This window comes from Macaca mulatta, chromosome 14 (assembly GCF_049350105.2).
Source record: "Macaca mulatta isolate MMU2019108-1 chromosome 14, T2T-MMU8v2.0, whole genome shotgun sequence".
NCBI lineage: Eukaryota > Metazoa > Chordata > Mammalia > Primates > Cercopithecidae > Macaca > Macaca mulatta.
Window position 1 is genome coordinate 48,562,279 of NC_133419.1, and position 27,127 is coordinate 48,589,405.

At 45.5% G+C, this 27,127-nt stretch overlaps 1 protein-coding gene across 50 annotated transcripts in view; it reads left to right on the forward strand.

Annotated features, from left to right (window-relative positions):
• The window catches only part of PLEKHA7 (pleckstrin homology domain containing A7), a 246,417-nt gene that overhangs the window by 128,042 nt on the left and 91,248 nt on the right, over positions 1 to 27,127 (forward strand). For 46 of the 50 annotated variants that reach the window (XM_077963192.1, XM_077963195.1, XM_077963201.1 and 43 more), the window contains 2 exons: positions 11,484 to 11,567; positions 26,468 to 26,579. In XM_077963192.1, coding sequence (XP_077819318.1) covers positions 11,484 to 11,567; positions 26,468 to 26,579 — 196 coding nt within the window. Of the gene's footprint in view, positions 1 to 671; positions 929 to 3,659; positions 3,728 to 11,483; positions 11,568 to 26,467; positions 26,580 to 27,127 lie in introns of those variants that run through there. The other 4 variants (XM_077963209.1, XM_077963212.1, XM_077963208.1 and 1 more) reach the window with 3 other exon arrangements.

Below are 27,127 nucleotides of genomic sequence, written 5' to 3' on the forward strand. Positions count from 1 at the left end.
AAATACTTGTGGAATACCTACTATGTGCCAGGCACTATGCTAAGCCCCGGAACATAGCCGTGAAAACACTAGTCTCTGCCCCATGGAGCTCATATTCAAGTGTCACCTGCATTGTGACTTGTAGACCTACGTAGGTTGCAATGGAAAGAGCCACAGTGTTGATCTGTGACTTTGGTGCCTAGTGTCTCTTTTTAACCCCTCTTCCCTTCTCCTTTTCAGGCCTGTTCTGGGAATGAGTGCCACATGGTTAAATCGGTGCTGAGAGAACCTTAGGCATCCCAAGCAGTGATGAAAGAATCATTGTTACCAGGGGGAGTGGGTTTGCTGACTTGTAACCACTCAAACTCTTCCCTGCCCTGACTGGTATGAAATATTGATAAGGAGCCATTGTTTCTTCACCAAAGATAGTCTCTGATTTGGGGCTGATTTCAGCTCGGTATGGTAGGGCAAACCTGAATGAGCAATTTGTTCTGACTCCAGAGCTGTAGGTAGGGGTGTTTCTTTATGTCCTGGTTCTAGAGGGGCAGGCAACCCCACGGTCTCAAAGAACAGAAGAATTGGATTCTAGAGACATGAAGTGCTTGCCTGGTTGTTTACCTTTATCCACTGCTCCCCTTGGCCACAGTGGGGCAGTGACTCAGAGCTGGAACTATGTTCCTGCCTGGTTGCCAGATTTTGCTTGAGGGGTGGAGAGGAAGGAGAATGAATGAGCAGGAGCAAGTGGCTGCTGGATTTGTAACACCTTGGGAGGCAGCTGCTCAAGAACCAAAATTGAGAGAGAGCAGGTAGGCTGGGAGTTTCCCTCCCTGTCTGACCTAAACCTAAGATTTCAGAAGGCAGTGCAGCTGGGGAAGACACTATCTGAACATGGAGCCCAAAGGGAGGGTGAGTGTGTCCCCTGCCTTTTCCAGTAAGAACAAGAAAGCAGGTTAGTCCTGTACTGGTTTTATAGGGATTCAGTTTGCTGTGGTATATTCTGATTCATGAAAGTCAAGTCATGACTGAGGGAACGGGAGTTTTCAATGGTTGGGAGCACCAACAGTTAATTAAAAACAACTAGCATCCAATGTAATTGGGCATAAATAAGACCTAAGTATCATTAACTACACCTCCCTGATGTTATTTTGTTGGCAAGTGAGGTTGGGGAGGACAACTGTTCTGCCTGTCTCTTTGTGTTTGCAGTTGTGTATAGTGTTGTTACATTTCAGTCTGTAGCTCTGTGGATGACTGTAGTTTGAGATGAACCTCAGCATCTTAAAATGCTACAGCTGGAGGGAAGATCCTGGCAACATCTCCTGCTCCAGCTTTCTCATTTTACAGTTGGGGAACCTGACTCATTTAAGTGTACTAAACGGAAGCATAAAACTGGGTGTTCTAAGATTAAAAATGTTTCCCAGGACATGTTTGAAAACTTCTATAGAATGCGGTTTTTCTCGGGCCGCAGTTTCTGAACTCTGTCGGGGATGGAAGTGTGGCTGGTGGAAGGCGCCTCTTGATCTTAAACCACTTTGCCTGCCAGGTGAGTTCTTTAAATAGAAATTTTAACAGGAGGCTGGGTGCTGTGCCTTAACTCAAAGGGAAGAAAATAAAGTGTGTTCTTGAGCCTCTGTCCTAGAGCAGGCTGAACATGCTGGAGTATGGAATGTGGAAAAAGGCAAAACAACTCTATTGGAGTGCAGTTTTAGAGCTAGCATAAGATAAATATAGCAGGCACTGAAGGTTGAAGTGTCTACTGTGGGCTGGGACGTTATCAGTATTCTTAATAACAATGCAGGGTCGGAATTAATCTTTCCTTTACAGATAAACTCAGAAAAGCCACTAACTTGCTCAAGGTCATGCAGTACCAGTGTGTGGCAGAGCTGGGATTTGAATTCCAGTTTATGTGACTCTGATCTGCCTGGGCTTCAGGCAGGCCTGTGTGGCCTTTCTAGATGGAGAACCTACCTGCACCCCCACTTTTACAGATGAGGAAACCGAGGCCTAGGGAAGTTGAGTAGTTGCTTGGGCTGTAGTGACAAAGCTGGTACTCAGCTCCTACCACATTGCTCCTCTGCCAACTTCCTTAAAAAAAAAATTAGGAACGGGCTCCCTGAGTTTGATCTCCTCCTTCTATCAGGAGCTTGACTTTAATGTTCTCATGGTTACTGGGATCCCATGAAATCAAAATTAAAACTTTGTATTCACCAAGTAGCAACCCCAAGTCGTGGGGCTGCATGTGGGAACTCAGGGGACAGGCAGGCTCGCAGTGTGGGTGACTCAGTCAGAAGAGTACTTTGCAGAATGAATTGGCCGTTGAGTGGATCTGGAGAACTTAATAGAACCTAATGAAATGTAGAGGTTTGCAAATCATGCCAGAAGACTGTTAAATCGAGAGCTTGGAAAAGACGGACTTCCCTCTTTGCAAATTGTGAGGGCTTTAAGTTTGCTCAGTTAATTTTGTGACTCCCTCATGCCCAGCTCTGCCTCTGCCAGGCTGTTTCCCTTTGGCACCTTTGGACACCGAGCACAGTTACTAACTGCCCCTCGGGGGGGGGGTCTAGAGTTGGATGGGGTTTCCATGTCGCTGCCCACGTTGGTATGGAGTGTGTGCCAGATGTGGATGGTACGGGAATGGGGGAGGCCTAGATTTGCCCTGCTCTATGCTCTCCAGGTCTGGTGAAGTCTTTTTCAGGACCTGTGGCCTTCTGCCTCCCCCTATCTTTGAGGGCTCTGTGATGCATTTTGCTGCTGAAATAAGAAATCACATTGGTTCTGCACATATCACCCTTCACATATCACCCTGAAGGTGATATGTCTGTGCTCAGGCTGTTTTGAAGTAAAGGAGTTCAAGTGCCTACTCTATGAATATTCTTGTTTCTTTGCTGTAGGAGATACGTGAGGAGTAAGGAATGACTCCTCCCAACCCTTGGATCTCACTTGAAGGGAGGGGACAGGGAGGAGAACAAACACACATAAAATAAATAGAGAGCAATACTAGTGAGGATAGAATCAGTCACCAAATTGTAGGTTTCATGCCAAAACACTCTCCCAGTTCATACAAGGGAGATACAGATGATGTTTATATTATCTTCCTGTGTGTTTTTAATCACTCAGTAATTTCCTATCAGGTATTTGCATTCCGTTCTTTGATTCTCTCAGTGGAGTGTATTAACCCTCCTTTACAGGGGAGTTGAGGAAGTTGTAGGGGAGGGCTGATTTCTCCAAATTATATTGTAACACAGTTCAGGAGAGCCAAGGATGAAGTGTTCTTGGCATGTTGGTGTCTCACCCTTGCACTGGCAGTAAGAATAGAAGCCAACTGCCTTCTCAGGGTGACCGTTAGGTTCTTGTCTCTGTTACTTGAGTCCAGATTTCTGTAGGGCTAGCTAGTTCATTTAGAGGCAAAATTAGCTGGGTGTGGTGGTGCACGCCTGTAATCCCAGCTGTTTGGGAGGTGGAGGCGGGAGAATCACCTTGAACCTGGTAGGCAGAAGTTGCAGTGAGCTGAGATTGCGCTACTGCACTCCAGCCTGGGTGAAAGAGTGAGACTCTGTCTTAAATATCCGGAGGAAAGAGCACCCAGGCTGCAAGGTCAGCTAGTACTAAGACTGTTAAGTAGGAAAGAGCCTGGTGTTCAAGGAACAAAAAGGCCAGTGTGGCTGGGCCAGCATGGACAAGGGGAATAATGGTACTAGATGAAGATGGAACCAGACAGGAGTCAAGGCATCTTAGCGTTTTGTAAGCTAAGGTAAGGAGCTTATTTTTTACTCTGTGTGTAAAGTAGAGCTATTATAGAGTTTAATGGAGGAGTGTGACTTGGTCTAGCTTATATTTTAAAAGATCCATGAAGCGTCCAATGAGGAGAATGGGTGCTACAGAGGCCAAGGAAGAAGCAGAAAGAGCCGGTAGGAGGCTGTTGCAGTATTTAGTTAAGAGATGAGTAGGGTGCTAGCTGTACAGATGGAGTGGAGTGTGGATTAATTCAAAGTATATTTTGTAGATAGAGGCAATAGGACTTGGTTCTGCGTGCTTCACATATTGTACATGAAGGTTAAGGTAAAGAAAGGAATAAAGGATGACTCTAAGGTCGTAGTGATGTTCATGGAAATAGGGAAGGCTGGAGGAGTATTGAGTTTGGGGGGAAGGGAGGCTTATTCTATTCTTGCCCTGTTAAAATGTCGGTGCCTATTAGACATTGCTATAGTCAAGGTACAGTTGGATTCAACAAACATTAATTGAGGACCTTCTGTATGCCAGACATTTCACAAGGCTCTTTCATGTATGTTCCTTCATTTTATCATCATAACAAACTTTCGGAGGGACATTTTTATCCCCTATTTGCAAATGGAAGAATTGATCCTCAGAGAGGTGAGGTGGCTTATCTGGTTTGAACCCAGATCTTCTGACCCTAGGGCTCTGGGCTGACTTGTTGCTTAGGGCAGATGTTGAAGGAGGCTGATTAGTGTTATGTTGATAGCTTCTACTTAAAGAGAGGATGGGGACCTTACATTGGCTCATCAAGGCCTGATTCTGGAAGAAGGGCCTGTCACAGGAATGCCCGTGTGCAGTGAGCTGTTGTAAATCTTGATATTGTCAAAATAGTGCACGCTTGAAAGACCATTTCAGTAGATTTTCAGTCCCCTTAGAAACACCACATTAATGATGATGGTTTACATTAAATGAGCAATTTTGTGAAAGTGTTAAGTAAAATTAGCCACAAGGAGCTTAAAAAACAATTGAGGAAACGTGAAGATGCTGTTTCAAATCTTGATTGCTACCTCTTTTTTGTGGGGCCCATATCCGAGCTGAAGATGAAGAAGAGGCAATTTCTTGTATTCTCAGAGTTTCAATTTCCAGTTTTGAGACCTAACTAGGAGCATTATTAGGTTATCCAGAATCCTTGGTTTTCTCCAGACACTGGTATTTAGAACAAAGATAGTAAGTGGCTTTACAAGCCTGGGGGCAGTGCTGAATGTGGCTTCAGGCGTGCAGGGTAACCTTTTACAGTGTTCTGGGAGCCACGTTGAGGAACCAGAAGGTCCAGAGGGGCAGATACTGCTGAGCATACCAATGAGAAGATCTTTAACAGAGTCCCTCCTCAGGCTTTTAGGCCAGATACTTTTCTTACGTTTTAAGCAGTTTCTTCTCTTTATAGCATGGTCCAGATAAGAGCTAGTGCTGACGGAGCAGATTTGTCACACTCTCAGCATACCAATACCACTGCTGTCAGAAAACCAGATTTATCAGGGTGCTCCGACCCCCACTGTTCTGTTAAGCATCAGTCACATAATGCCAGAACTTCTTGCCATGCCAAAAAAATTGCTGTGCTAATTGGAACCTTGGTGTTTAACCAACAAGAGTCACTGCTTATATTACAATCAAAATCCATATGAATAGAAAATTAATCTTGGAAAAATGCTGCAAGCAACCGTAGGATGTATTTACATTTTGACTAGCCTTCTCTGTCATTTTAGGTTGACTCTGTCTTACATTGACCTTAAATCAGTTCTCCATGGTCCACACTTTATTCTCTTATCAAGTCTTTTGTATTTGCTGTCAGACTTCTTTAGGACCTAACCCAAGTCCTTCCTGGCCCAGGGCTTGTGAAGACGTGCTTATTTACATGGATGGTTACCCATAGCCTGCTTTCATGGGAATCATCCTTCCCTGCCATCTTCTATCCATGTTCCCTGGTCCTTTCCTAAGTGCGACTGGCTGCCATTCAACTTCAAGGGGCTGCTTCTGGGAGTAAGAGCGGGATTTGAAAATGGAGGCTAGCTTGTGTTTACCTCATATGCCAAATTACTTTCTCGGTAGCCTGAAGAGAAACAGAAGCCCTTGTGTGGAACAGAGAGAGTTTTTGTTCTCCCCTGAAACCAGCCACTTGGCTCTCAGCCGGGCCATCTCTGAACTACCATAGAGCAAGGTAGCAATTCAGGTCTAAGAACAGGTATTTCAGGGGATGTGTCTGTGCCTGCTAAATACTTCTTGAGACACAGTGATAGGACATGAGTCTCTTCATGGGTGTTAGAATCAGGAAATGGAGCTGACTGAGGGCTTTTGTGGTGGGGAAGCCGGGGACAGCGAGTAAAGCCAGAGGACTTTGCAATCTCCAAATGAGTTTGAGGAGCCAGCGTTTAATAGGCAGCCTTTTTTTGGCAAGGGTGAGCCTGGAGTAGTGGAAAGAGATCAAAAGGATGGTGGTGTGCAGACAACACACACACTGTGGTCGTAGGTAAATCACCATTCTTTGGGGGCCTTACTTTCTTCATTTGGGGCCTGGTGTGGTGATACCTAACCTGCCCTTTTACGTATTTGTGAATATTGAATGGAATCGCCCAGGAACCTCACTCACATCCCTTTGCTTAGAGTGCTGAACCAGAAGCTCTGCCATTAGCAAGCTGAATGTGTTTGATAAAAAATGATGAAATTTTGGCCGGGCACGGTGGCTCACGCCTGTAATCCTAACACTTTGGGAGGCCAAAGTGGGCAGATTGCTTGAGCTCAAGAGATGGAGACCAGTCTGGGCAACATGGTGAAACCCCATCTCTACTAAAAATAAAAAAAATTAGCTGGGCATGGTGGTATGCGCCGGTTAAGTCCCAGCTACTTGGGGGACTGAGGCAGGAATGTCGCTTGAACCCAGGAGGTCAAAGCTGCAGTGAGCTGAGATCATTCCACTGCACTCCAGCCTGGGTGACAAAGTGAGACCCTGTCGCAAACAAAAAAAAAAAAAAGAAATTTTAAGACTTCAGTATTCAGAAGCCATTACACTGGTTCATCTCTTTTCTCAATGTATGAGTCTTTTTGAAAAAAAAAAATAGTATTCTAGTAACATCCCATAACCTGGAACCTCAATTTCCTTATGTTTAACATGGGGATGAAAATATCTACCCTGCTTACTTCAATGGGTAGTTTGGAGGGGCAAATAAGATGATGAATGTAAGCACAGTTAAAGCTCCTTAGTTAAAGCTCCTTAGTTAAAACTCCTTGTAATGGCGTAAACTCGGGAGGCGGAGCTTGCAGTGAGCTGAGATCTGGCCACTGCACTCCAGCCTGGGCAACAGAGCGAGACTCCATCTCAAAAAAAAAAAAAAAAACAAAAAACTCCTTGTAAATTGCAGGAGATGGTGGTGGTGGTGTTGACACTGTGACTGAAAACTCTTTTGGCAAAGAGGGCAGCATCCATATTAGGGAAAGTATTTTGAAGAACTGTCTCTAGGTCTGATCAAATGACAGCTATTTTGTGTTGGCTTTTTAAAAATTACCTTTCTTCTAATGTTAGAATGTAAAATTCATCTTAGTGCCTAAACTCTGCAGCTCAAGATTCATTTACTTAGAACCCTGAGTTTATTTAAGCTGGTACAGTTTGGGGTGGGGAGCCCAGGAGTTGCTATTAAGATTGTGCAGTGTAGGCCAGATGTGGTGGCTCACACCTGTAATCCCAGCACTTTGGGAGGCTGAGGGGGGCGGATCACGAGGTCAGGAGATGGAGACCATCCTGGCTAACATGGTGAAACCACGTCTCTACTAAAAATACAAAAAATTAGCAGGGCATGGTGGCGGACGCCTGTAGTCCCAGCTACTCGGGAGCCTGAGGCAGGAGAATGGCGTGAACCTGGGAGGCGGAGCTTGCAGTGAGTGGAGATCGCGCCACAGAACTCCAGCCTGGGCAATGGAGCGAGACTGTGTCTCAAAAAAAAAAAAAAAAAAAAAAAAAATTGTACAGTGTATATGAAGTGGTGGTCACTGGCTGCTGGATCTGCCCCACGCCTGTAGAAGATTTGCTTTTTACCCTCATCTGCCAGAGATCCACCAGCTGATCTTATGGTAGAACCGAAGGCTGTTTGGGGACTACTGAGTGCCACACAAGTGCTGTCACTCAGAACTTTGGCCCTGGACAAAAGGGGAAAGAGGGAGATAAAGAATGAGAGGGAATAGTGGCAGCTGGTGCTGTTTTTCTGATGCCTTGTGTCTTTAGGGCTTTCTGATCATGGCCAGGAAGCTGCCCCCCTGAGACTCCTAAGGGAAAGGGAAAGCAGGTTATCATACAGAGAACACAGAATTTAGAAATAGAAGACCTGGAGTCATTTCCCAGTCTTATCACTTTTTTGTTTGTTTTTGAGACAGAGCCTCACTCTGTCACCTAGGCTGGAGTGCAGTGGCACAATCACAGCTCACTGCAGCCTCGACCTCCTGGCTCGAGTGATCCTCTTAACTCAGCCTCCCAAATAGCTGGGGCTACAGGTGTGTGACACCATGCCTGGTTAATTTTTGTACTTTTTGTAGAGACAAAGTTTCACCATGTTGCCCAGGCTGATCTCAAACTTCTAGGCTTAAGCGATTCACCTGCCCCAGCCCCAGGAAGTGCTAGGATTACAGGTGTGACCCACTGCACCTGCCCCATGTCCCAGTCTTATAATTTATCAACAAAGTTATCTTGTACCAGGCAACCCCCAACCACATTTACCTCTCTGAGCCCTATTTCCTCATTGATGGTGGGACTGATGGTGGTAATAGCCCAGATGAGTAAGAAAATGCTTTGTAAACTGCAAACCTCGTTAGAGATAATCACAGATAGCTGTGTTAATGTTTTATGGTTATTTCTGTTACGAGCAGGGCTTTTTTTTTCCCCTCCAGGTGGAAATGGGCAGGTTTAGATTTAGAGTTTGCATTTTCAGATTCTCTGGCAAGTGGAGATAAGTCTCTGGAAAAAGATGGGCCAGGAGTGGTGGCTCACACCTGTAATCCCAGCACTTTGGGAGACTGAGGTGGACTGATCACCTGAGGTCAGGAGTTCGAGACCAGCCTGGCCAACATGGTGAACCGCTGCCTCTACTAAAAATACAGAAATTAGCCAAATGTGGTGGCAGGTTTCTGTAATCCCAGCTACTTGGGAGGCTAAGGCAGGAGAATCACTTGAACCCGGGAGGCAGAGGTTGCAGTGAGCCAAGATCATGCCATTGCACTCCAGCCTGGGCGACAGAGCGACACTCCATCTCAAAAGAAAAAAGAAAAAGCTGGGTATAAATAAAGCCTAACCATTGAATGTGGTGCAAGGATTTTTAAAACAGGTGTTAAGAAGGCCTGTTTCTGCTTCTTGTCCTTATCTTAGATGCTCAGCCTTAACTCTGCTTTTTTGGGAAGACTAGTCTGCTGTTTGCCAAATGAGGTCATAGAATTCCGCGGGCTTGCCTGGGACCAGGAGGAGGGAATTCAGAGGCTGGCTATGGTTGGGAAGGGTGACAGTATGGTGAGGCGGTGCATAGTTGCAGGACTAAGGAACAATCTGGCCTCATGGCTGGCTTCACATTTGGCTTGTTAGGGTTTTCAGGTTGCTCTAACCCTCAGTGCCCAGGTTATCCCAGACACCTGGACATTGGAGATTCTGACCAGGCATTAGGATGGTGTAAAAAAAACTTTGTAGGCCTAGAGAGTTTTTCTTTGATAACCTTTGTGCTATACTGATTTAGACAGTAATCTCTAGGGAGATTTAGTCCTCAGTTTGGAGATGGGGCTAATATTTTAACAATACCAAACTGAGATGATCTATTGATTATGAAAGCATTTTAACTGTCTATACTAGGAACCTTAAAAAATGACCATGCCCTTTGATTCAGTAATTTTACCTTTGAGACTTTAACCCAAGGAAAAATTTGAATTGCAAAATTCAAATTACATTGAAAGAGATATAGATTATAATAGTGGGGGGAGGCACCTAAAATATCTAGCATTAGAAGAGTTTAAATCTTTCTAGAATGTAAATACCATGGGATAAGGACTTTTTGTTCACCTTTTATCTCCAGTACCTAAAGGAGTGCCCAGCACGTGGGTGCCCAGTAGGCAACTTTTTGAGTGGTTGTATGTAAAAAAAATTACATTTGGCCAGACATAATCCTAACGCTTTGGGAAGCAAGCCTGGTGGGCTGAGGGTTGAGACGAGCCTATGCAACATAGTGAGATCTCATCTCTGCAAAAAAACCCAAAACTTAGCTGGGCGTGGTGGCACGTACCGGTAGTCCCAGCCACTTGGGAGGCTGAGGTGGGAGGATTGCTTGAGCCCAGGAGTTTGAGCCTGCAGTAAGCCACGATCACCCCCCACTGTACTCTTCCTGGGCAACAGAGCAGGACCCTGTCAAAAAAATTTTTGTTTACATTCGTATGATAAGACTATTATTCAGCTATTTCGAATAAAGAAGTCTTAATGACATAGGACTTTTTCTATGTTAATAGGAAGTGAAAAAGCAGGACATAGAATTTTGTATACAGTAAAATCACTCTCAGTAGCCTGAAGTGATTCTTTTAAGTAGAAGAAAATTAAAAACTTGGAAGGTGAAAATACCCAGGTATATCTCCACATAGAGAGGTCATGGGTGACTTTTTACTTTTTACATTTTAAAAAATGTCTACAGGCCAGGCACAGTGGCTCACACCTGTAATCTCAGCACTTTGGGAGGCTGAGGTGGGTGGATCACTTGAGGTCAAGGTTTTGAGACCAGCCTGGCCAACATTGGGGAAAGCCCGTCTCTACTAAAAATACAAAAATAAGCCTGGCGTGGTGGTGCACACCTGTAATTCCAGCTACTTGGGAGGCTGAAGCAGGAGAATTGCTTGAACCCAGGAAGGGGAAGTTGCTGTGAGCCGAGATTGCATCACTCCAGCCTGGGTAACAGAGTGAGACTCTGTCTTTAAAAAAAAAAAAAAAAAAAAAGTCTGCAATGACTATGATCTTAAAAGAAATTTAAATAAATCATATTTTGTTTTAAAAAGAGGAGGTTTAGTTTAGTTTATTTGTGGAGCAAACCAACAGTCTCTAGAGCCAGCTCCTCCGCCCTTTCAAAGAACCAAGCAGCCTTTGTTGATGCACAAAACACCTACACGCTTTGTTTGTGTCTGTCAGCCTGGTATGGAAGCTGATCCTTCCTAACATCAAAAGGGTGATAGAAACTCCACCGTGCTGAAATTGTGCAGGTTGTGTTGCAGAGACATGCCCAATGATTATATCCCATCATTGAAGTGAAGACATTTTGTTGTAGGGAGAAGAATTTTCAGAAGATAGATTTTTCTGGGTGGGTGGTTAATTCTTAGAATTCTTTCACTAGGTTCATGGATTTGGAAGCTGTCGGAAGTGTCATCTGCTTTCCTTCATTCTTGTTTTAGCTCGTACTGTCTTAAAGTGACTTTTTGCTCATCGTCTCAGTTTGCTGGAGTAAGTACTTCATGGAATGTCTCTCCAAGATGCAGTATTCTCTTGGAGCCAAGACTTCCTTAGAAGTCTCCCTGTCTCGTAGGTGGGCTCTGGCACCTGAGCTGGAAATTCTTGGGCTTTTCTTAGTGTGGCGTGTTTCTGACAGACTAAGTGTGTCTCAGGGGAAAGGCCCACATTTCTCCCCCTGTGAGAAACCTTCGATGACCAGGGTCGCCAGACATTGCTGACTGACCTGTCATGTCTGTACTCCTTTCATTCACATGAATTCTCATCCATCATCTCTCTTTCTCTTTAGCCATAACCAGCAGACCACAGCATTCAGGCATCCTGTGACGGGGCAGTTTTCTCCGGAAAACAGTGAATTCATTCTTCAAGAAGAGTAAGTATTTTTATGTATTCTCCTTATCTGGGCAGAGTATGGGATACTAAAGGCATTTGCTGAAGACAAAACTTGCTGGACTGTTTTCTCTGAGACAGAGGGGCTTGGAGTGAGGGAGTTGGTTGATCCAAACAGGAATGTGAGAAGAATTTTATTTTTCAATCTCCAGACTTCTCTCAGTGGCAAGCTGTGGAAGAGGAGAGTTGATACAGGGATGTGCTATGATGGGTACTGTCAGAGCTTCTTTAAAGTTCCATTTCCCCTGAGTGAACCCTTTCTCCTGATACATCTTCTGGTACATTAGCCCTGTTCGGAGAGGACCCACTCATCTGGGTGGAAATATAGCTGACACACACCTGTATTACCAGATACTTGGGAGACAGGTGGGAGGATGGATTTGAGCCCGGGAGTTCAAGGTTAACAAGACCAAATATCTTTTTTTTTTTGAGGCAGGGTCTTGTTTTGTCATCCAGGCTGGAGTGCAGTGGCACAATCTTGGCTCACTGCAGCCTTGACCTCCCTGGGCTCAAGCAATCCTCCTGCCTCAGCCACCCAAGTCGCTGGGACTACAGGCATGCACCACCACACCCAGCTTATTTTTGTGTTTTTTGTAGTGATGGGGTTTCACCATGTTGCCCAAGTTGGTCTCAAACTCCTGTGCTGAATCAATCCTCCTGCCTCGGCCTCCCAAAGTGCTGGGATTACAGGCGTGAGCCACCACATCCTGCCCTAGACCCCATCTCTTAAAACATGTGTGTGTTGTGGGTGGAGGCAGGGGGTGTCCCCTCAGACTGAGCTGAATCAGGCTCCCAGGGAAGCCTCAAATAAGAGTCCAAAATCCAAAGAGAGGAGAGCTGGTAATCCCCATCATCGCTGAACATTTTGAGTTCTTTCTGTTCTCTTTTCCTAACATGGGAACTTTCCTGTTCCTCAGCTCAGTTTCAGCAGGGCTCTCGGATGCTCAGGTGGGCTCTACCACCCAGGGCTTGTCTACGTAAAAATACATGTACAGCCCAAGCAGGATGTGTTTTCCCAAAAAAGGAAGGCAAGAAATGTGCATCGCTCTGCCCCCTTCCATTCATTTGAGACAGTTCTATTTGAAGAAAACATTTATGTTTCGGAAAGTAACAAATAGATGTTAGCTTTAAAGGTTTTTTCCTTCTTCAAATCATTTTTCCTCTGTTTAGTCACGTAGACCAAATATAATCTTAAAATAAACTCTCAGTATTTATATTTTTACAGCATTTCCCTCCCTTAATACCTACACCTTTAGACTTTTTATTATGGAAAAAAATATACAAAAAGAGATATGGTAATAAATTCAATATACTCATTGCTCATTTTCAACAATTTCCAAAACATGGCTAATTTTATTTTATCTATCCCTTCACTCTCATCCCCTAGATTATTTTGAAGCAAATTCCAAACGTGTCATTTCATCTCTATAGTATTTTCAGCTTAGAATCATTATCCCACAGTACGTTTAAAGCTAGAAAGCTATAATTATGGTGAAACTGACATCCTTGCACGTATGCTCTGTGCCGGAGGCTTTACACGCCTATCTCATTTAATGGGATCATCCTGAGAGATAGACCATCGCCATTTTAGAGATGAAGAACCTGAGACCCAAGGAAGTGCCCAAGGACACACAGCTAGGACAGCCAAGATGCCATCCCAGGTTAGCCAGGCTTCAAGGCCTGTGCTGCCTTTGCGTGGTGTTCTCCTCATCAAGTCCAACTCCTGTCATAGTCAGAGGCCACTTCCTAAGTTATTTTGATGCTGGTGGTCCATAGGAGACGACAGTCAGGGGCTGGAGTTGGGAGTCTGACTTTGGAAGCATTAATACTAATAAAGAGAGTGAGTAAAGATTGTCTTGTCTCCTAGATTGAGAACGAACTGCTGTTTAAAAAGAGCCAGGATGTGGATTCCCCAAATTCCAGCTCAGAATAAATTTGTTTATAGAATCCTGAAGGTCAGAAGCTCTTGGGAAGTCATTGAGTTCAGTCCTCAGGCATCCTGGAGACACGGGTGCCTGTTGTTAAGTCTGGACAGAGAGTCCATCAGAACCTTTAGCTTGGGAACTTACCAACTTCCATAAGAGCTGCTAGAAAATGCAGACCTACCATTACAAAACATTTGTCACACACAATTCCTTCTCCTCTCATTCTTAACAAAAGACTTTATCTACTGACCACTTCTCTTCAAAAGGTAGCCTCTTTCCTACTACCGAAACATCTCTGTAGTTAATTTCAGTTCCATCCAGCTTCCGAGGGGAAGATGCACCTTCTTTTCAAGGCTTACTTTTTCCCCTCTAGATTCCATCTCCTGGATGTCATGGGGGTACATGCTTGTCTCAGGTGGTGTGTGGCACTGATTGGCCAGACTTTCCTTACAACAGGCAGAATATGCTATAGGCATTGAGAAGAAGGGAGGATTCCTGCACTTATTAAATACCTAGTGAGTACCTACACGGTGTCTGGGGCTGTGCTGGACTCTACAGGTACAGCAGCAAGCAACACAGATGTGATCCTGGTGGTGAGGAGCTTACGGTTGAGTAGGGAATTTGCTTGCTCTTATTGGTGTGAACAGATACATCTCCCCACTGTTGGCAGGTAGGACTCACCTGAGATGCTCAGAATAATGTGTGCATGCCCCTCAAAGGATAGTTTCTCATTTTACAGATTAGAGGCATGGAGAAGAGAAGTAATGTGAAAGCTATAATATGATGGTTCCAGGTGACATGAGTCCTGAGTGTTCTAATTCCTGCGTCAGTCATACAGAATCAGTCAGAATAGGCTAGGGTCTCCTGTGGTAATAAGAGATCACAAATGTGATAAATGTTCATGATAGAGGAAACATAGAGTTCAATGGGAATTGATAAAGGGGACTCTAACCTAGCTTAGGGACCACAGATGGCCTCCTCATCTGGAAGGGGATGTGGTTTAAATTGAGATCAGTCTAGTCAAGGTGAACAACCTGGGCAAAAACCTAGAGGGGAAGGAGGGTAGAGCATGGGGGATCTATACCAGTTGAGTTAAAGTGAAAAATGAGGAGCACTGGATGGATTCTGGAGGTACTTGGGAAGTAAAATGAACAGGATTTGGTGATTGATTGACTGTGATAGGAATGAAAGAGAGGAAAGATATTCTTGAAGCCTCTGGCCCTAAACTGGAGGAAGAGGGAAGATTTAGATAAGGGAAGATAAGTGTGTACACGTGCATGTGTGTAGGTGTCGTTCACAGCTGAGGAGAGTGTGACCAGCCTTGGTGGGGTCAAAGTGCAAGAAAGCTGACTTGCAATGGAGGTTTGTGAAGGGGAGTGTGTAGATAAGGTTAAAAAAGGGGCTGCAACCAATTACCTAAATTGCTTCCTCCTAAATGAAATACACTTAGATTTACCTCCTGGGGAAGCTCTGGAGGGTGAGTGCGGCATGATTTCTTCTCACAGAACGAGTTTTTTTTAAATTATGCAAATGAATGAGATTCTTGTTTTGTTCCCTTAGAGGAGCTTAATTTTGTTGTGTAGTGTGTTATGTTTGAGACTAATGTCTTGGGTGGAAAAAGGAAAACTGGCTCCTTTCTTTTTCTTCTCCAAAGAGAATCCACTAAGGCCAAGCATTGGAGAGCTGTAACCACATTGACTCCTCTTGCCAGAGCCTCCACCCCCCAGTTTCTTGTAGCTAATTCTTCTGGAGCAGCGGTTCTCAAAGTGTGGTCTCTGAATCAGCATCACCTGAGAAGGTGTTAGAACTGCAAATTCTTGGCCCCACCCCAGGCCTAATGAATCAGAGACTCTGGAGGTAGAGCCCAGCAATCTGTGGTTTCACAGGCCTTCCAGGTGATTCTGATGCGGTAAAAGTTTAAGAACCACTGATTTAGGTGACTTGCTCTTTTCATCCCTTCTAAATTACTCCCAAGTTCTTCTCTTCACCTCCAGGTGTCTTCCCACTTCACCCACCAAGTGTCCATCCATTCTCTGGGCTGCAGTGGCAATCTTAGGTGGATTTCAGTCACATAATCTTGAGTTTCTTCTTCTGTGGGAATAAAAGAAAAAAAATTTTAAACCCATCTCCATGGTGACTTCTCCTAGGGCATTATTGGTGTGAACAGATACATCTCCCCACTGATGGCAGGTAGGACTTGCCTGAGCTGCTTGGAATAACCCATGTATGCCCCTCCAAACGATGGTTTCTCATTTTACAGGTTAGAGGCATAAGGAAAAGAAATAATGTGAAAGCTGTGAGCTGTGGGCCAGAGGACATGAGCTCTGAGTGTTGCTGTTCCTGTGTCAGTCATATAGAATCAGGCTAGGTAGGCTAGGGTCTGCCGTAGTAACAACAAACAAAATCTCCATGATTTAAAACAGCAAACGCTGATTTCTCATGTTTGCTTCATGTCCATCATAGGTCACCTGATGGACTCTCCTCTACCCTCTTGTTTTTTTTGAGACAGAGTTTCAAAAAACTCTGTGGTGTCTGGGTGACCACCACACCCAGCTAATTTTTGTATTTTTAGTAGAGATGGGGTTTCACTGTGTTGCCCAGGTTGGTCTTGAACTTCTAGCCTCAAGCAGTCCATCTGCCTCAGCCTCCCAAAGTGCTGGGATTACAGGCATGAGCCACCCGCCTGGCCTAGAGTGCTAATTTTCTCATTTGACCTTTTCTGTTATGCCACCGGTTTTTTATTATACCCCCTGAGGGGCGTAGGCATCAGTCAATGGGTTCTGTATTCTTGTTCCCCCAGGGGACACTCCTTTACCCACCAAGCCAGCAGGTATGTGAAAATGCCTCATGGGAGAGCTAATACAAGCTCAGGCTGTATTAATAAAATTACAATGCATAGAGAAAAGGGAGAATAGTTCTGTTATATCATGGTTTTTGTGAACCACTTCATTCATCCATCCATTCAGTACAAATTGATGGAGTACCAAGGGCATGCCAACCTCCAAACACCATGTTCTAGATACTGCATTTTAAGAGAGGTGTTGAGCAATTGATACTCCCCTGAGGAGTGGGACCATTATGGCGAGGGTTCTAGAACCCCTATCCTGTGACCTGTTGTGATTAATCTGCAGGAGAGAAGATTGAGGATGTGGTAAAAGTCTTCGAGAAGGGCTAGCAAGTGGAAGTGGGGTACATTTATTATGTGGCTGGCAAAGGCAGGTGTCAGATCAATGAGTGAAAGCTATAGGCAGACACATTTCAACCCAGTCCGTAATTTTCTGAGAAAGACTGTATTAGTCTGTTCTCACGTTGCTAATAAAGACATATCTGAGACTGGGTTTAATTGGCACAGTTCCACGTGGCTGGGGAGGCCTCACAATCATGGCGGAAGGCGAATGAGGAGCAAAATCACATTTTACATGGCTGCAGGCAAGAGAGCATGTGCAGGGGAACTCCCCTTTATAAAGCCAAGAACAGCATGGGAAAAACCCATTGCCATGATTCAATTACTTTCCACTGGGTCCCTCCCATGACATGTGGGAGTTATGGCAGCTACAATTCAAGATGAGATTTGGGTGGGGACACAGCCAAACCATATCAGACACTTTATAGCATCCCTTGTTTCAGGATCTAGAATTTCCTCTTTAACATTAAATGAAGTATTCTACCTCCTAGAATAAGAGTTGGGAGCTTTTAAAATGAATAATATTAATAGTATTGTTATTATTATTATTACTTTTATAGCTAACACATAGCACCCTTACTATTACTAGGTACTTTTCTAAGTGCTTTACATATTTTTAATTTTCACAGCAATCCTGTGAGGAAGATACCATTATTATCATGAATACTAAGGCACAGAGAGGTTAAGAGTCTTGCCAAGGGTCACACAGAGAGTAAGTGGTGGAGTCAGGATTTGAATCCAAGTAGTCTGGTCCTAGATGCCATGCTTCTAAACACTATGCTATACTGCTTCTCATTTCAGAGGTCTTCCGGGGACAATCCTCTTCCTTGTCCATACTCAGTGTGCTGATTGAGTAGGCTACTGCTGCAGAAAGATTTTAATTGTAATTGTATTTGTAGCAATGAAATTTCATCTGTGATAACTTTGCACTTGTTTGAAAGATGCCAAGCCTCCTTGGTAGTCTTTTCTCCAGAAAATGTTCTCAAACCTTTTATCCTGGGGCCTAATTTCCAGTGATTGGATCATTTTGCTCCTCTCCTAAGCCTCTTTCCTGATTCTCAGTGACTTTCTTGAATTGTGAGCTTGAAGCCAGACCCTTTCTGGCTAAAAGAGCCACAAGCAGGGCCCCTCCTAAAGGGGTAGTCCTTGACACAGAACTTCCAGGACTGTGGTTTTGTTGTTTGGTGCTCATGTACAGGAGTGTTTTCTCCTCAGTGCTGGGCTGCCCTGGGAGCCACTGACAAACACCTCTGCAGCTCTCGGGGAAGAGGAGAGAAGCATTCCCGAGAAGTGATGCTAGCAGCTGACGGACAGCAGGCTGTCTACACCGATCCCCAGGCTCTGCCAAGCATTTGATGTTGAGGTGGGGCCTAAGGCTGGGAGAAGAGAGTATGCACTTAGGAAGTTCAGGGGCCCGCTTGTGTGCTGAGACATCAGCTGCAAGATATGCAAGATCACTTTGGAGGTTCCAAACCTGGAGGGTGCCCTTGCTTGACCTGCCTTTCCCAGCATCCCAGGGGGTTAGCTTGTTGTTTCCATTGGGGTTTGAGCAGCCTTCAGTTTTCTCATTGGATTTTTGGAAAAGTTGGAATTTCCTAGAATGTTGTGAGTGGTGTTTGGAGGATAGCACTTAAAAAAGATAGTGTTTCTGGCCGGGCGCGGTGGCTCAAGCCTGTAATCCCAGCACTTTGGGAGGCCGAGGTGGGTGGATCACGAGGTCAGGAGGTCGAGACCATCCTGGCTAACACGGTGAAACCCCATCTCTATTAAAAATACAAAAAAATTAGCTGGGCGTGGTGGCAGGCGCCTGTAGTCCCAGCTACTCGGGAGGCTGAGGCAGGAGAATGTCATGAACCCGGGAGGTGGAGCTTGCAGTGAGCCGAGATCGTGCCACTGTACTCCAGCCTGGGCGACAGAGCAAGACTCCGTCTCAAAAAAAAAAAAAAAAAAAAAAAAAAAAGATAGTGTTTCCAAAGGTAAGAATTATCTTCCAGATCTTTGACCTCTTTGCTGAAGGTGGTTCATTTTGCAGGTTGCAGGGTGAGACTCTTCTATGGCATGTGCTGATTATGGGCTTGGGGGTGGGGTATCACTTGCTGCTAGGAGATGGCTGTCTCCTGTTCCTCTTGCAGCTACAAGTTGGTAAAGCTGGCAATGAGATTTAGAGCACTGGAGAGGGGAGTTGCTCCTAAACTCCCACAGGAGTCTGTCTTGTTGCTCATCTGCTGAGCCCTGGGCTGTGAGGCTGATGCGTTGCTGTCTGCAGCTGATATAGCCAGCACCTTGTCTCTAGATGCTGGCAGTCTTGGGCTAGCTTTGCCTGTTGTATTTGGTTGCCATGGTAGCAGAAAAATGAGGAAAAATGGAAACACCTGGCAAGCAGATCCAGAAACTTGACTGTTCAGTTTTCTTCCCTGGACTAGGAGACAGTGTCTGTGACAGTCACAGGTAGGGGAAGAGATGGTGATGGGGCCTTTAGTTCATTCAAACACCTGGGTGTTGGCTGGGCCTTTGGTATTGCTGTTTTGAAGGGCATTGGCATTGGTGATGCAGTCATTGCCACACAGCAACCATGTCTTTGGCTCTGTCTATGCTGGGCAAAAATGCTGCAGTGGTGGCTTTGCTGTGTGAGGAAGGGAAGCTGCTTCCTGTAAGTAGTAATTTTGTTTCTTCCTGTGACTTCCTTTCTTGTCCTCTTCTTTTACCTCCCCCTAGTCTTGGATGTGCTCAGATCTCCGATGAAAAATATCATTGTCTAATGAGAGAAGTAGCTGCTTGTTAAGCTAGGAGGAGCAGATAGGCTAGAAGAGGGCTCACCAGAGGCACTGGTTAGAAGAGACTGGCCCAGGGTCATACAACAGAACAAGGACTTGTACCAGGTTCGGGGCAATACTCCGATTTGGGGAACAGGCATGGGGAGGGGGGGATGGCGGCACACAGTGCTTATGGGGTTATTTTCATGCAAGGTGAGGGGCTGCTGTTTGGGCTGGTTTCTAGCTCCTGGGGTAGAGTGGGGTGAGGAACTGCAGCCTGTGTTCAAGAAAGGACTTGAGGGGGAAGGAGAAGGAACACAGTAAGCCATAGTTGAGTAATGAAGCCACAGTTGCTGAATGAAAACCCGTGTCAGACAGCCTCCCCCAGGGTGTTGGGAGTTTACAGTGAGCATTGGCGGTCTGTCTGTGTGTGTCTCTTTCTCTGAGAAGAGGGGGTGTGGAGGGAGGTGTCTGCCTGTTTGGGACAAGAGCTTTCTTTTGTTTCCTAATTTTCATTGTGCACTGCTTTCCCCCAACTCTTAGCTGATAGGTGTAAGCTACTAAAAAAATGTGCTGGTGTTTGTGAGTGTGCCCTCTTCTCATTTACTTTTCCTCTATATCAGTAGTTTTAGCTGAGCTCTCTGTGTGTAGGTTCCTTGAGGACAGAGCATGACTTTGGGGGCCAGTTTTCCCAGGAATTAATGGGATAAAGGTGTCATTTAATAAGGTGTTCTCAGTAAAAGATTTGTTTCCTTATAACTTTCTAACCTCCCATCATAGTGTTGATGACTTATTTATTTATTTAATGAATGAGACCGAGTCTCGCTCTGTGCCAAGGCTGGAGTGAAGTGGTGTGATCTTGGCTCACTACAACCTCTGCCTCCCAGGTTCAAGCAGTCCTTGTGCCTCAGCCTCCCAAGTAGCTGGGACTACAGGCGTGCACCACCACTCTCAGCTAATTTTTTAATTTTTCATAGAGACGGGGCTTCATTATGTTGCCCAGGTCTTGAGCTCCTTAGCTCAAGCGATCCGCCTGCCTTGGCCTGAGATTATGGGTATGAACCACTGCGCCTAGCTGATTTTTTTTTTTTTAATTTTAATAGAGACCAGTCTCAAGACCAGACTGGTCTTGAACTCCTGGCCTCAGGTGATCCTCCCGCCTCAGCCTCCCGAAGTGCTAGGTTTATAGGCATGGAGCCACTGCTCCTAGCCCTTGATGATTCTTGACATTACTGTTCTCCTGGGGAAAGAATGGGAACCTAATCCTCCAGCCACAGGATTACTATGCTTTAAACAATTTTTTTTTAAATTTATAAAATGCTATTGGGATGTTTATAGGAGATGACTGTTGTTTAGAAGTTAATGGTTTGGCACCTTGAGCTTTCTGGAGACATATGCCTTGGAAATAAAGTGTAGCTGGGATTTAAATTCTGGGGTCTTCGCTGGTAACAGTTCCAAATAATGCTTTGTATATAATGTGTGCTTTATGGTTTTCAGTGTCATTTCTATCCACACAACTACTTTGTGAGATGAGATGTGGTTTCCACTTATTTTGCAAAACTGGAAACCAAGGTCCAGAGAACTGATGTGACTTGTGGAGGAGTCAGTAAGCTGCAGGACTGGGCTGAGATCCAGGTATTCTGGGCTCTTGCTCTTTCTACCACCACAGTTTTCCTTGACCCTGGGCGTTGGTCTTAGGGCTGAAAGGAGCAAAAGCCTGCTTCTCTCAGACCTTGGGACTTGCCATAGGGTCTTTCTGTGGCAAAGCCCAGGTTTTGGAGTCCAATTGCTATCTCGAATAAGTTATTTGTCTCTATGAGCCTTAGTTTCCTCCTCTATAAATAGAGATACTAAAACTGACTTGGCAGGGTTAAGTGAGATAATGCAGGCCAAGTGCCTGGCATGCATGCAGTAGGTGCTCAACAAATACAGCCTAATCCCTCTACTTGCTTGACTCTGTGTACCTGTCCTGAAGAGGTGGGGATCATTGTCTTGGTTACCACTTATTGCAGCATCATAGATATCTTGCTCTGATTCCTTCATTCTGCTTCAGCTCACACTGTTGATTGAGAGGCTCCCATTAACCAAATCCCATTGACAAAACCCACCTAATTTCAGACCCAACAGAAAAAAAAAGCTTCTGTATCTGTAACCTCTCTTACTACATCTGTCAGTGTCATATGCATTTAGTCCCGAATATGCAGGAAGCAGAAGCACTCCTTTTATAGATAGGGACAGAGAAAGTGTCTTCCTGCTCAGGCTCACTGCACACATCCTTGACGAAGTTCAGAGGAAAATCAAGTCACTTTCCAACTGGGTATCTCCAGACTCATTTTGTCTAGTCCTAAGTTCTTTTGTTCATTTCAGATGGGAGGAGGTTGGGTTCAAACTCTAGCTCACTGTTTTCATCTTCAGCCCACATCCCTCCAGCAAAATAATCAGCATTCATGTAGCCCAAACCAGGGAGAGGGAAGTCTTTGTTCAAATCATCCTATTGTACTTTGGGATTTCCGATAACACGGAAACCTGGCAAACAGGCTTTTAAGATAATAGGTTTTATTTGAGGACAGCAGCAGTCTGCATGTGCAGGTTTTTAGGTCTCCTCTCCCAGGGGTCTCTGTGACTCTGTGCCTGAGGGCACGCTGCTGGCAACTGAATGCCTTTCAAGGTTGCTCAGCTCGGGGGACAGGCTCTTCTCTGGGAAGAGGAGACGGTTTTTAGATGAGTCTCTGTTCTTAGGTGAGGCTCGTCAGCAGAGTACACTCATTCTGAGGAGTTGAGGACAAATCATTGTCTGCCCCACCAGGCTCTTAATGGGAAACATGCCGGTGGGATGTAACTGGCTGAAGCAAATGTATCAGAATGCCCGCATCCAAGTGAGGGATGTTCCTTTCAGTGTTGTCTCTTTGGGAGGCTATACACATGCACTGTTGATGTCCCATTGCTCATTACCCATTGCGGTAAACCACCACTAGAAGTTTCCATCAGAGCCAGGTTTTCAGCCAAGTGAGAAAATTGTTTTTGAAACTTTTTTCATATCCCTGCTTTTGGATATCAAATGGTATCCCCAAGCATGACCACCATATTTTTAACTAGTTGTAATTCCAGATAACTTTTAGTTCTTTCCAAAAGTCATAGTCGTCCTTAGAAAACCGAGAGATCATGTTCTACATTGAGAGCTTCAAAGAAACATCCTCTGAAGGCTGACCTTGTTACTTGGACAAGTGGGTAGCTGTATGTGCCTTGTCCTTTCAAAGAGCCAGGTCAGGGATGCCAAGTATGAATTGAGTCTATGCCTTGAGTTGGGAGCTGTCACTGCTCATGGGGGGCCTTGGTAAAGACATCCTCCCTGTTTGTAGACAACACAGTCCCTTCCCTGGGGCATATGTAGTTTGAACTTTAGTCACGTCTCCTAATAAGTTTTCTATGAGTGTGGCTGAGCGGTATAGACCATGAGGAGTCGAGCTGTCTTCATGTGTGTTTTCCTATTCTTTCCCCACTCCTTGCCCATCACTGCCCCTCACTGATGTCCAGTGTTGGGGCCATAACCAGTCATTCTCTAGCCAAAATCTGTTTATACCTGGCTCCCTAGGCGGGAGTTGTACTCTCTTTCCTCACTTACCAAGGCTGCAGGAAAGTCATTTTTCTTCCCATATTACTGGCTGGGAGTAGCTCCCCAGCCAGCTAGCATCCCAGAAGCTAGGGTGGGGAGGAGACATGGGGTTAGAATATGCGGGTTTGGGGGGTGTCAAGTTAAATGTCAAGATTATACGGTTCTTCATACTGCACTGGTGAGATGGTTAAAAAAAATTTTTTTTTTTTTTTTTTTTTTTTTTTTTTTGAGACGGAGTCTCGCTCTGCCGCCCAGGCTGGAGTGCAGTGGCCGGATCTCAGCTCACTGCAAGCTCCGCCTCCCGGGTTCACGCCATTCTCCTGCCTCAGCCTCCCGAGTAGCTGGGACTACAGGCGCCCGCTACCGCGCCCGGCTAGTTTTTTTGTATTTTTTTAGTAGAGACGGGGTTTCACCGTGTTAGCCAGGATGGTCTCGATCTCCTGACCTCGTGATCCGCCCGTCTCGGCCTCCCAAAGTGCTGGGATTACAGGCTTGAGCCACCGCGCCCGGCCAAAAAAAATTTTTTTAGGCTGGCTGTGGTGGCTCACACCTCTAATCCCAGCACTTTGGGAGGCTGAGGCAGGTGGATCACTTGAGGTCAGGAGTTAGAGACCAGCCTGACCAATGTGGTGAAACCCCCTCTCTACTAAAAGTACAAAATTAGCCAGGTGTGGTGGCACGTGCCTGTAATCCCAGCTACTCGGTAGGCTGAGGCAGGAGAATCACTTGAACCTGGCAGGCGGGGGTTGCAGTGAGCCGAGATTGCACTGTTGCACTCCAGCCTGCGTAACAAGAGTGAAACTCCGTCTTAAAAAAAAAAAAAAAAATTGTTAAAGATTGTAAGGTGTAAAAATGGCAAAAGTAGCTATTTGTCTTGGATTTCCTGACCAGTCACAAATCCAGATGGTCTTTTCTTTGTCCTACTGAGGTGGAATGGCATATCTAGTTGATGGAATATGATGCAGTTATTTCAAATGACATTGAACTGTCTTAAACTAATGGAGAAAGTATTTACATTACAATAAGTTTTAAAAATAAAGATGTAAAGTCACATATATAATTTTGATTATATGTAAACAAAAAACCACCCTTTTTCCACCCCCTTCCCCTGCAGAAAACCCAGGCATATAAAAAGGATGAATGTAACTATACCAAGTGTTACAAATGGTTTTCCTTTCAGTAGCTGGAATATGGGTGATGTTTTTCTCTCCATTTTTTCTTTTTTTTTTTCAGTTTTTTCCTTATATTTCTCAAATATTCTGTAATAAGCCTATAATGTCTTAAGTGGGAACAAATTACATTTGATAAAATCCCAAACATGCCAGGTGCTGTGGCTCACACCTGTAACCCCAGCACTTTGGGAGGCCAAGGCAGGTGGATCACCTGAGGTTAGGAGTTTGAGACCAGCCTGGCCAACATGGTGAAACCCCATCTCTACTAAAAATACAAAAATTAGCTGGGCTTGGTGGCAAGTGCCTGTAATACTAGCTACTTGGGAGGCTGAGGGAGGAGAATCACTTGAACCCAGGAGGCGGAAGTTACAGTGAGCCGAGATCATGCCACTGCGCTCCAGCCTGGGCAGCAGAGCAAAACTCCATCTCAAAAAAAAAAAAAAATTTTTTTTCAAAGAAATCTTCTTTATCGTTGGATCTTGTATCCTGAATTTTAGCTTAGAGGTACAGCTGCCATAAATGAAGCAACCTGAGACTTCTTTTTCCTTGTCTGACCCTCCAGAAGTCTGAAGAGTCAGGCAAGACCAGGTTCCGGGATGTTTTGGACATAGTTCTGTCTGGAGAAAGGGGGTGGACAAGGCAGCCTTTTGGGCCGCCTTCCTGCCCCTGATCAGCAGTTATCTTGTTGCATACAGCCTCTGCCAACAGCAAATGTGGTGACATTCTCCCTCTGAGTGGGGAGCAGCAACAAAAGTCTGGCTGGGTTGGAGGCCGGGGGCGTGGAATCTGGAGTGAGTGTCTGAACTGATAAGGAGCCAGTGCTCTTTCTGCCTGGTAGGACTTGCGTCTCCAGCTGCCAAGCATCCCACAGGGCCCAGCCCTTTGGGAAGCTGGTGTCTGCTACAGTGGTCCTGCTGCTGGCATTGCTTGGGAAGTGCAGTAGTCACTGCTACTTCTGCAGAGAACTTCCCTTGTGGTGTAGGATATTGGGCTCTGTCTCAGGGCACAGAAAGGATCATTATCTTTTGAGCAGCAGGGTCTTCGAAGAAAACAGTATATTTCCATGGTGGGAACTAGGATGTTCCCTCATTGCAGCACTCTAAAAGTGTTCGTGTGAAGGACTTTCTGAATGCTGCTTCGTCAGTTGCGTCCTGCCTGGATCCTCTAGCTCCATCTCCTCAGGGTCCTTGCCCAGGCCTCCAAAGCAGATTTTTTCCACTCTTCAGGCAAACAGCCTCAGTTTTCTGTGGTCTGCCTGGTCTCCAATGACCTGGATTCTGTTGCCTATCGGAGCAGTGGACAGAACGTGGAGACTTCCACTTTGAGGAAGGCTTGCTGATCCTGGACTTAGCAGGGTCTTGGCATCAGGCATCCAGCTGTCCAGGAATAGGTACTGGATTTGTGTGGAGGGATTTGTCACCACTGCCTTGAAAGACTGGCAAATGCTGGGTATCTGCGGAGGCAGGTAAGGAGGACTCTTCAGTGGCTCTTGAGTTGCTCCCAGAGAGTTGGCCATCCCAGGGCAGCTTCTTGGTGGGAAGTTCCATGTGTCTGGGATGCTAATGGGGAAGCCCCAGAGATTCTTACTGGGGGCCCAAGGCTTATTTCATTTCTTCCTGCTCTCCAGGCATAGCACAATGGGTTAATATCTCTGATAGCTCTATTTTGGGGCAAATGGAGTGTTCCCAGAATAGGACTCTTTGTTGAGTAGTCTATTTTGGGAGACAAGCCCCACTGGCATTTATGTAAGGGATTCTCTGTGTGTATCTGGGGGTGTGGTTGTGTGCGCCAAGTGATTTCTTGTTACTAATTATAAACAGCTTCTTTTGGGAGCCAGGGAAATGGAGGTGTGTGTGAGGGCATGGATTGCTCTTGTGTGCTGAGAAGAGTGGCACATCTGTGCATGCCCATCAGATGGGGCAGTTGTCACAGACACCTGATTAAGAGAGTGAGTGTGGGGACTTCCAGACAACAGCAGGGATGACAGTCTGTCCTCCTTTGTTGGGGTGTCAGGCTGTGGAGATGTGCTTGTTTGTCATCCTCTTGATTCCCTGAAACATACGGGCAGGCTGGACATCGCAGCCCTCTGACTGCAGTCTGGAGTCAGGCAGCCTCCAAACAATCAGGGTTGGGTTGTTCTAAGGCCCAGCAACAATTCCTACCTGAAGCTGATCTTACTGCACTTCCTACTCTGCAGCTCAGCTCTTACTCACTGGAATCCCCTGTCTTCCCACAGGCCAAATCCACATATGTCGAAGCAAGAGAGAAACCAAAGACCGTCCAGCATGGTCAGTGAAACATCCACGGCTGGGACCGCCTCCACCCTGGAGGCCAAGCCTGGACCCAAGGTGAGCTCCTGGCCCCTTGTTCCTTCCTTCCCCTCTTTTATATTTTGCCAAGCCCCTTTGTAACCAGCAGTCTATTTGATCTTCACTATAGTTTTGTGAGAGAGACCCATAGAAGTGTTCTCCCCGAATGACAGATTAGGAAATTGAGGCCAAGAGGGGTATGTCCCTTGGGCAACAAAACAGGTGATTGCTGACAGATCCAGCACTGGTGTCTAGGTCCTTGAGCATGTTCTTCACTTTCCTCGTGTGGTTGGGAGGGCCACGTTTCTGTTTACATGTAGCTGTGTGTTAAGGAGAGCCTGGAGAGATTTGGTGACATGAGGCCCTGAGAAAGGGTGCCCTTGGGAAGGACCCAGAAGTTTTTGTGCTCCAGGTGTAGAAACACTAAGGATCAGGGAAAAGAACCAGCATCGAGGAGAGGAGGAGAGTGCCAAGGGATGAACCCAGATAGGAAGGGTAAATATCTGGAAATTGGCAAAAAGCTGTGACCAAAAATTAGCTTTGCTTCAGAAAACCACGGAACATATTATAGCCAACAACTGCTGCTG